Genomic DNA, 10,262 nt, shown 5'->3' with positions numbered 1-10,262 from the left:
AAGTTTTCAAAAAATTGCTTCATAAAACACGCAACTTGTAAAATATAAACTTTTAAATACATATATTCTTTTGTGTTTAAAAAAAAAAAAAAAAAAGACAAGACAGGAACAAACTAAAGAAGATGAGACTGAAGAGAGGATTCCTTGAAAGGAGGGAAGGAGTTGATACTGCGCCCCCATTGCTGTGGTCTTCAGGAATCTTAGAAATGGAGTCATTAAAGCATTACTGCCAAACACAGTGAGGAACAGAGAAAATCAGAACAGTTGTTACACAAACACCTGCTGGTTGCTGGACTAATGGCAACTGGTATGGTTTACTTTACCGTCATTTTCCCAGGAAAGGTCTTCCAAAAGCCCAGGGTGTATTCTGCTTCCTTCCTTTTCCTGCCGAGATGGAGAGCAAGAGACTCATAACAAGAACTGGAATCCTGTAGTTTCTGGTACTCTGGAGAAGTCTAGAGGCCAGTAATAAAGAAAAAGTGAAAAATAAGATGATGAAACAATTGTCTAGAATCTGTAGCTTCAATGTGATTTAGGTGTATAGTATTAAGCTTACGGAGAAAGTTCTGCTTAAGAACAGATGTGGTACATGAAAGCGAGCTGGGCCAAAGAGAAGAGTGGTTCCAGGAAAGTTCTACCCTGAAAAGACACTTATGAATAGGGGAGTAACTCAAGGTAGAAAGGAACAAACAATGACAGTTGTCAGGGAAGGGAACAGCCTAAAGCTCAGGAACAAAACAGGAGTTCTCAATTGGCTTTTAGGACCCGGTAATTTTGCTTATGTAAATTATATGTATTAATATTTACCATATTAGAAAATAAAATTGAGAATTCTTTTCAACAAAACTTAAGTGTTAATTTTTTAAACGGCAGCTGCAATATAGAATCTGAAAGCATATCAATGAACATTTCTTACTGCTCAGTAAAATCCACTGGTCATCGTGCACTCTGAATAGATCTTTTTTGACCCATGCGTGTTTCTGTATCATGGACTAGTCATTTGGAAAATGCTGCTTCATTGAGTTATGTGGATTTTATAGCTGCTGATATATTAGAACCAATCTCATCAGAAAAACTTTCTAAGTATGTATTGGGAAGCTGTCAAGTTCACAATGGTAGATACATGTTTTCTAAAATTCTAATACTTATTTGAAAGCTCAGATTTTATCACTGGCAACAAATACTGTCAGTTGTTTTTCTGGAAGTGACAGACTCATTTACTAATTTTTGTCTGCCAAATGCCCACAGCTGAGTCTCCATGCTTAACCTTTTGGTGGTGGTGCTCTCAAATTCAAATTAAAACCAAAACCAAAAAGCTGCTAGTTCAGTTCTCAAATCAGACAACTACACCAGTGTTTTTCCTTCAGACAACCATAATTCCTTTATGTGTGCATCCCATTTCATCAAAAGGAATATTTAAAAATACGTACTTGATAGTTGGGAGTAAATAAAATCACTAGTTTTTGCTGCTTCATTAAGAACATTCTTAATAACTGGCATAACATAATCCACAAAGACAATGTTCTATATCCTACATTGGTAATAGTGACTGGGGTCTTAAAATCTCATGAGAGGCCATCAAAGGTGCAACTTCTGTTCTCTCCCTGTCCAGAGGAAATCTGAGTGATGAAAACTGAAGACACATAGAAACAATTAGTCCAGTGGACTAATGGATCATGGGAATATCAGTCTCCATGAATCTGAGACCAGAAGAACTAGACGGTACCCAACTACCACTACCAACTGCTCTGAAAAGGATATTAGAAGGTCCTAGATTCTTATCAGTGGCGAAAAGATTGAAGTTGTCAAGGACTTCATTCTTCTTGGATCAATTATCAACACTCAGGGAAGCAGCAGTCAAGAAATCAAACGACGTTGCATTAGGCAAATCTGTTGCACAAGACCTTTTTAAAGTGTTGAAAAGCAAAGATGTCAGCTTGAGGACTAAGGTGTGCCTGACCCAAGCCATGGTATTTTCAATAACCTCATATGCATGCAAAAGCTGGACAGTGAATAAGGAAGCCCATAGAAGAATTAATGCTTCTGAGTTATGGTGTTGAAGGAGAATACTGAAAGTGCCATGGGCTGCCAAAAGAACCAAAAGGTCTGTGTTGGAAGAAGTGTAGCCAGTGTTTCTTGGAGGTCAGGATGGCAAATTTTGTCTCTCATACTTGGGATATATTGTCAGGAGGGACCAGTCACTGGAGAAGGATATCATGTTCGGTAGGGTGGAGGGTCAGAGAAAAAGAGGAAGACCCCCAGAGAAATGAACTGGCAAAGTGGCAGCATCACTGGCTCAAGCGTGCTAACAACTGTGAGATTGGCTGAGGACCAGGCAGTGTTTCGTTCTGTTATACATAGGGTTGCTATGAGTTGGTACCAACTCGATGGCATCTAACAACAAGATAGAGTGAAAGAAAATGTGGAACAAAACTCAAAATCATAAAAAGGTCAGCCTTACTTATTGGGTAGAGATTAGTAGAACCTTTGGTCACCCTTTAGGTCTTGATCTGAACTCACCCCTATGGCTCAATTTTCAGCAAAGCAATAGACAGATAGATAGATTAGATAGATTAGATAGATAGATAGGTAGGTAGGTAGGTAGGTAGGTAGGTAGGTAGGTAGGTAGATAGATAGATAGATAGATAGATAGATAGATAGATAGATAGGTAGGTAGGTAGGTAGGTAGATAGATAGATAGATAGATAGATAGATAGATAGATAGATAGATAGATAGATAGATAGATAGAGGAACAATAACACTAGTGAGGTATGCACACCATAGAATGGTCAACCACTTGAAATCAAAAGAGCACCATTTACCCAAGAATAAAACAGTGAGAAAGGCAAATCGTGTCTTAGTATTGTCATGAACAATTGAGTCCTTGGGAAGCCCATGGGTTCCCTAGGGCAGACCATGCTTTGAGAACCTGCTGCTGGGACAGGGTATAACTGTGCTGCCACACAGACAGTGAGCACAGGGGATGTTGAAAAGGTAACCTTCCACATTCTCCAGTAATTACACGTCACAATTTTAAGAGTAATTCCTTTGCAACCATTCCATTCATTTAAGAAATATTTCATGAGAATCTATTACATATAGAATATTTTTCTGAATGTGAGGAATTAAAAAAAAGAATAAGGAAGGTATGATCTTTGCCTCCTGGGAGCTTAATAACTAAACAGAAAAGGCAGAAAAGTAAGCAGTACACCAGAATGTAGTGGTTTTGTCAACAGGATATAGGTCAGAAAGGTCAGTACAGTGACTGAACCTTGTCCTAAAAAATATCTCTTTGACTGTGGTTATAATCCCAATTGGGAATGGGTAGTCTTTGTTATGGTAATTAGACAAGATTAGTGTAAAGTGTGTCTTGAGTCAATCTCTCATAAAACATAAAAGGGGCAGATTAAGGAAACAGAAAAGAAGTAGACAGAAGTCACATGGAACCAAGGACCAAGGACCAAGGACCTTCTCCCAGAGCTGACAGAGAAGAGAGAAAGCCTTCTCTTAGAGCCAGCACTCTGAATTTAGACTTCTGCCCTCCTGAACTATAAAAAAACAAACTTCTCTGTGATCAAGCCATCACATGCGGTATTTCTGTACTGCGGCACTTGATAACTAAAATAGGCCTTCACTGTGAAAGTGACTTTTGACGTAGGCCTGAAGGTTGAGGATGGAGGGATGAGTTTTCAGGGAGGAAATAAGGTCTTTCAGTTAAAATTGAATCCAAACTAAGAAAAAGGCCTACAAATCACACTCGAGTCAAGTACAGAAAACCCACATCAGTTCTGGAGCTACTCTGGATACTGAATCTGCCAAGGTCAGGAGACAGAGCCCTTGATTAAAAACATCCTAAATCTATGAGAGACCCTAGAGTCATTATGACATCTCTAGGAGACTTCAGAGTGGAAAAGAGATGAAATGAGACATTTTGGCATAATTTCAAAGGAGAATGTCTCAGCTTTAACATGGACCAATATCGTAGAGTGATGCTACGTATTTAGGAATCCACCTAACAAATTTTATGCAGAAACTAGACTAGTTAACAGCTGAGAAGACCTTCTAACTCTTTGATTCCTCTTATCATATACTGTTGTTTGGTTGGTTGGTAGGTGCTGTTGAGTCAGCTTCAACTCATAGTGACCCAGCATACACCAGAACGAAACACTGCCCAGTCCTACACCATCCTCAGAATTGTAATGCTTGAACCCACTGTTCAATCCATCTTGTTGGGGGATCTTCCGCTTTTTCACCAACCCTCTACTTTACCAAGCATGATGTTATTCTCCAGGGATGGGTCCCTACTGATAACATGTCCCAAGTACCCTATACTAAAGTGACCAAAACACCTGGCATAAGGTTGTCATGAATTCAGGCCAGGGGGTAATGCCACTATCTTACGAGTATGTACTGGTGTTCAGAAAGAAAAAGCTTTAACGAGTTCTGTGTAACATGCACTCAGAATGCATTTAATAAACTGTGGCCATAGTGAGATGTGGAGTCCTGGTGTGGTGCTGTGGGTTAATGTGCTAGGCTGCAAAGACATTTGCTCTGCAAGGTTGGTGGTTCAAGCTCACCAGTGGCTCCTCGGAAACCCTAGAGAGGGTCACTATGGTCGGAACCAACTCGATGGCACTTCACAACAACAACCACAGTGAGATGAGCAGCACTCATCATTAAGTCTCAACCTTTGACAAGGCTGATAAGGTCCTGAAGGGAAATGGAATCCGTAACACAGAAAACGAGAGTTATCTACGGTCACACTTTCCTCTTTCATTTCCATAAAGAAAAAGACATTTAATTAGGCACATATAAACTAATATTAAATTAGGGACATTCCAAATTTCATGGTGGCACAATTTAAACCAACAAACTACTATGATCCTTGGTTTCCTGAGTACCCAAAGGGGTTATAGATGACAGCTTACCACTTCAAAACAGGTAGCAAGCTTTAGCAACACTTTTGCATAATTATGAAGCCGTCTGATTGGCAAGAAGAACAAAGTATTCAATATTTCCATCAACTGGGTGTTTTCATTATTCACTTCTGACAGACCTTGTAACAGCTCCTGGTTTTTATTTAGGAAATCACTGGAGGTAGAGGAAGAAAGAGATTCAATTAAACATTTTGGTACTGACAATATTTAAGACATTTGTATAGAAAGCATTTCACTAGGTAGTATTTTTTTCCAGAATGCATATTTTCAGGTATTAAGAAAGTATGAGAATATAAACAATAAACTAAACACACTGGTAGCATAGTGGTTACGAATCGGGCTGTGAACCGCAAGGTCAGCAGTTCGAAACTACCAGCTGTTTCACGGGAGAAAGATGAGGCTTTCTGTTCCCGTAAAGATTTACAGCCTTGGAAACCCTGTTCAGGGTCGCTATAGGTCGGAACCGACTTGTTGGCACTTAACAACAACAACAAACACAATTTAAAGAATATCTCTGGCTATAAAATGGAATTTTTATTATAAAAAGTAGCAACTGGTAACAATAGCAATACTACCTCTAACAGAAATGGTTAATCGGGGACTTGTGCCTTAGTTCTTAGGAAATGAATCATGCATCCCACAGTTCCAGGGACTGATCAGAGGAGACCAGCTGACACAATTACCTGTTAATTTCACAGCCAAAAATCACAACAATAAATGGCTAAACTAATTGGTCTAGTCAGTTATACTGAGAGAAACAAAGCTCCTCCCAATGGTGAAGGATATTAAAATACTTGTAATTTCCTCTTTTTCCCTTCAGTTGTTGATCACCTGATAAGAGCTTACTGCAGGAATGTAATAAAAAGCTGTAGGAGACAGTAAAGCAAATTGCATGCGAAGGTTTCAATGCTGAGTTCCTCAAAAACATTTTAAACTGAAGCTATTTATTTATATTTAGTTTGTCCTGATGTTTCTACCTTCCTCTTGCTGTTCTGCTGCCAAAATCAGCTGATGATACTCACGTAACCCTACAGAGATGGCCTTCTGTGACCAGCTTCTCCACAGAAACTCTATACAGGGCCACTATGAAGCCAAGCTGACTTAACATCACTTAACAACAATAATTAGGATATAAGATCAAAAACAAACATGGCAAAACATTGATGTCTGCAAAATTTGGGTTGTTGCTCTTATTGTGGGCTGTCAAGTTGATTGTGATTTATAGCGACCCGATAGGTCAGCTGAAGTGCTCCAGAGTTTCCTAGGCTATCATTCTTTACAGGAGCAGATTGTCAACTCTTTTCTCCTATGGAGCTGCTGGTGGGCTTAAATCACCAATCTTTTGGTTAACAGCCAAGATCTTAACCATTGCATCCCCAGTAGGTATTCCATTAATAAAATATAACAATTTCTTCAACTATGACTTGCTACGAAACCATACTATTAAGAATGACTGAACTCATTTATTCATTGTTCTAATGCTAAATACAAATATGTACTATTAGCGTATTACTCTGCCACTTTCCTGTGTATTCATCTAGTAAAGGGGCCAAGTCAGAGTTCTCCCAAGGGACCCACAAAACATGATAAAAACATGCTCTTTATTTGTGAAAAGTATAATTAGAGGGTATGTATATGCTTACATGGCAGGCTTAGCAAGAAGCTGAAATCCTCCCATAACCACGAAATTTGTAATAGATGTGCAATACCTTGAGCAAAAAGAAAACACATGTATGTTAGTGTTAAAATACAAATTAGTTCTTTAGAGTTTCTGACCCAGTACCTGGAACAGATAGTTGCTGGTATTTCAGCAATGAGGAATTTCAGAACTTTGTGATGTCAACAATCATGAACTGCAGAGCACTGGAGACAGAGACACATCATGTGATAACCACAATAATCAAGGGGAAATCTAAGAAAGCTATGACAGAACGTAAAAGACCTAAACTGACTCTGGTGTTTATTTTGTAGATTTTACTTGGTAATTTCATTAACAATGACTGAAGTCACTGAATTTTTTTAATGTAAAATTTCTCTGATCTTCACTTTCGGTTTCCCAATTAAGTCTTCAAAAATGAATAGTAGAGATGGTAAGGAAATGTGTTACAAATAACTTGTGTGAGCCCACATTAGGAACTTTGCTGAAGCACTGATACACTGCTAGAGAGTAAGTACTGACACACTGCTGAGCCATGTGCACTTCCTCCTCACTCCTGCAATGGCAAATGGGATTAGCTGACTTTGAGAGAGAAAGTAGGTTTTACAGGCAGAAGGGAGCAAAAAAGAGCATTTCAAGTATATAGCCTTAAGTATCAGAGAAGAGTGACACGTACATGAAATAAACACAAGTCTACAAAGGAAAATCATACCAGTAACGGTGGAAACTAACATGCATCAAAAATTAAAAATAGATTTAAAAAGAAATTAGTATCAACTAATCTTACTTTTTCATGTCTGAAAAATGATTGATTTAAAGACTCAAGCCCGATTATTTCTTTTCAGTCAGTGTTTTTAAGCAGTTTCAATTTTGCTTAGAATTAAAATCATATACATATGTGAGGAAGGAGCTCTGGTAACGTGGTGGATAAGTAGCTGAGCTGCTAAACACAAGGTCAGCAGTATGAATCTACCAGTTACTCCATGGGAGAAAGATGAGGCTTTCTGCTCCTATAAAGATTTACAGCCTCAGAAGCCCTATACAGGGTCTCTATGAGTCAGAACGACTCCAAGGCACAGAACCACAACCACCACCACATATGTGAGGAGACTTCAAAAAGCTCATGGAAAACACTCCATTATCTCTTAATGCAACTTTCTGAAAACCCCTCACATATATATTAATAAGTCTGAAACAAAATACAATAAGATGACTAATAATGGTTACTTATGGTGGTAGGATTATGGGGGATTTATATTACCTTTATTTTTGTAGATTTAAAAATAAACACTGCTGTTGCTGTTGGTTGCTGCCAAGACCAATTTGACTCATGGTGGCCATGTGTCAGAGCAGAACAGTGCTTAATAGGGCTTTAATTGGAAACAGATCACCAGGCCAGATCACAAGGCACCCCTGGGTGGTTTCTAATCTACCAGCTAGAAGTCAAATGCTTAACAGTTTGTGGCACCCAGGGAGCCAAACACTTATTATTTCTATAAACAAAATACCAACAGAATATGAAATCATTCAGGGCAGGCAATTTTCAATGGCTCCATACTGTGGTCCCTAGCCCTTAGTGGACAGGTCTGAGTCAATAATTGTTTGATGGATAAGGGGCAAGTGAGTAAAGAATAAAATTCATACTTCAGATCAAAGCATATCCTAGTAAAAATTTATGTTTAAATTATGACTGGCATCAAAATGTCAAAATATGAATTAAGAAAAAGTGAAGAATATTTCAAAGTTTTCAAATACATTTGGGATTTTTTTTTTTTTTTTAACCTAAAAAACAGGGGAAACCTTGGGTAGGCTTTATTAAGAGAATATTTTTAGTTTTAAAGTAGTCTAGTCTTTAAATCTTTCATTTGTACAAAGGTTAATAACAGGTATCAGAACAGCTCCATATTTTAATCAGCAACAGGTCTTAAAATAATTTCCTTACAGTTCTTATTTCCTCAAATTTGAGTACAAATTACTTGTGAGCCGTCGAGTCAGTTCCAACTTATATATATTGCATAGGGTTTTCAAGGAGCGGCTGGTGGGTTTGAACTGCTGACCCTGAGGTAAGCAGTCCAGTGCTTATCCTACAGTGCACACCAGGACTCCACAATTTACTTAAGTAAACAAAACTGTTCTCTTAACAGATTTAGTGTAGTACATTTTATGTGACTCAAGCATGCTAACATCAAGTCATTCTGCTAGGATATAGAAGAAAATACAAAAATTCATTATTTTTAAACCTTTTCTTCTTTTTCCCTTACAGAAAACTATGCAAAACAATAGCTGATTTAAGATTAAAATCCTGCTTTGCAATTTCTATTACCTTCTATCAATCTCCCTAATCTAGTCTCTTCTGATTAAGGAGCTGTTCTTGGCAGAATAACCCTGCAGAGATTGAACATGACACGGGACTGGATACTTGCTCTGTGTAACTATCCAAGAAGAGACCTGCATGCTTCACAATGACCAAACTCCTGGCTTCCTTTATCCCATGAAGGAAGCTGCTCAGGGAAGTTCCATGCTGACCAATTAGGTAGCACAGCTTGCTGAATCGGCTTGCCACCTCCTGCAACAGCTGGACTGTAGCTGCAGTACCCAAATTTTCTGTAACAAAATAATGGTGGTGATGAGGATGATGACAAACACTGAAGACCTACTCATTATCTGAATACAAGATGATAAATTCCCCTATCCTAAACAGACTTTTTGTACTGAGATGTGGTTTCAGTTGCTGTTGTGCGCTATTGAGTGGATTCTGACTCACAGCAACTCTGTATGACAAAGCACAACTGTCCCAAAGAGTTCCCTAGGGAGTCCTGGTGTGGCACTGTAGGATAAGCACTGGACTGCTAACCACAAAGCCTGTGGTTCAAATCCACCAGTCACTCCTTAGAAAGCCTACAAAGGGATTCTATGAACAGAAACTAATTGGACAGCACTTAACAAGTCTTTACAGGAATAGATTGCCAGGTCTTTTCTTCCATGGACCACGTGGTAGCTGAGTGCCAGAAACTGAGCCATTGGGAGTCCTTGCAATCTCAACCGCTTTCTAGGTGATTTTGATGATCAGCCAAATTTAAGGACCACTGAGCTAATCCAAAAGGAACCTGGTGATGATACAGGATAAATAATGGACTGCTAACTGCAAACCCACCAGCCACTCCAAGGGATAAATATAAGGTTGTCTGCTCCCATAAAGCTTTGCAATCACAGGATCCCTAAAGAGCAATTCTACTTTGTCTTACAGGGTAACTATGAATTAGAATCAAATCGATGGCAATGGATTTGGGGGCTAATCCAATCCTCCTCTCATTTTGAAGATAAATAATCTGAAATCAAAGAAGGGATGTGAATGACCTAATTCCACACAATGGGATAGTGACAGTCAGAAACTGAATTCCCTTCCATGATGAATTACATTTTGATTAACATTTCCAACTTAGCATACTGACTTCTGTTCTACTTGCTTCTGGGCAAGCCCACCCTTCAGTACATGGAGGGCATCAAACAATCAGACTGCTTTTATAGAGGCCACCAGAAGAGCACTTGCTTTTCCTGAGTCCAAAGTTCCTGATTTCCATGACATTTTTCCAAGCAGCGAGGCTGGTAAGGAGACATGATAGAATCAAGAACCAGAACAGAGCGAAGGTAAATCTCACTTTACTTT

At 38.8% G+C, this 10,262-nt stretch overlaps 1 protein-coding gene across 1 annotated transcript in view; it reads right to left on the bottom strand.

The window, feature by feature from the left end:
• ALS2 (amyotrophic lateral sclerosis 2 (juvenile)) overlaps positions 1-10,262 on the bottom strand; it is a 66,078-nt gene that overhangs the window by 29,259 nt on the left and 26,557 nt on the right. The window contains exons 10-13 of the mRNA XM_006862030.1: positions 9,019-9,199; positions 6,582-6,647; positions 4,930-5,092; positions 324-455 (exon numbers count right to left, since the gene is read on the bottom strand). Of these exons, the coding sequence (XP_006862092.1) occupies positions 324-455; positions 4,930-5,092; positions 6,582-6,647; positions 9,019-9,199 (542 nt within the window). The remainder of the gene's footprint in view (positions 1-323; positions 456-4,929; positions 5,093-6,581; positions 6,648-9,018; positions 9,200-10,262) is intronic.

This window comes from Chrysochloris asiatica, unplaced genomic scaffold (assembly GCF_000296735.1).
Source record: "Chrysochloris asiatica unplaced genomic scaffold, ChrAsi1.0 scaffold00045, whole genome shotgun sequence".
In the NCBI taxonomy this organism is placed as follows: domain Eukaryota; kingdom Metazoa; phylum Chordata; class Mammalia; order Afrosoricida; family Chrysochloridae; genus Chrysochloris; species Chrysochloris asiatica.
The sequence above is the reverse complement of the archived record's forward strand: the minus strand, read 5'-3'. Positions and strand labels throughout refer to the sequence as shown.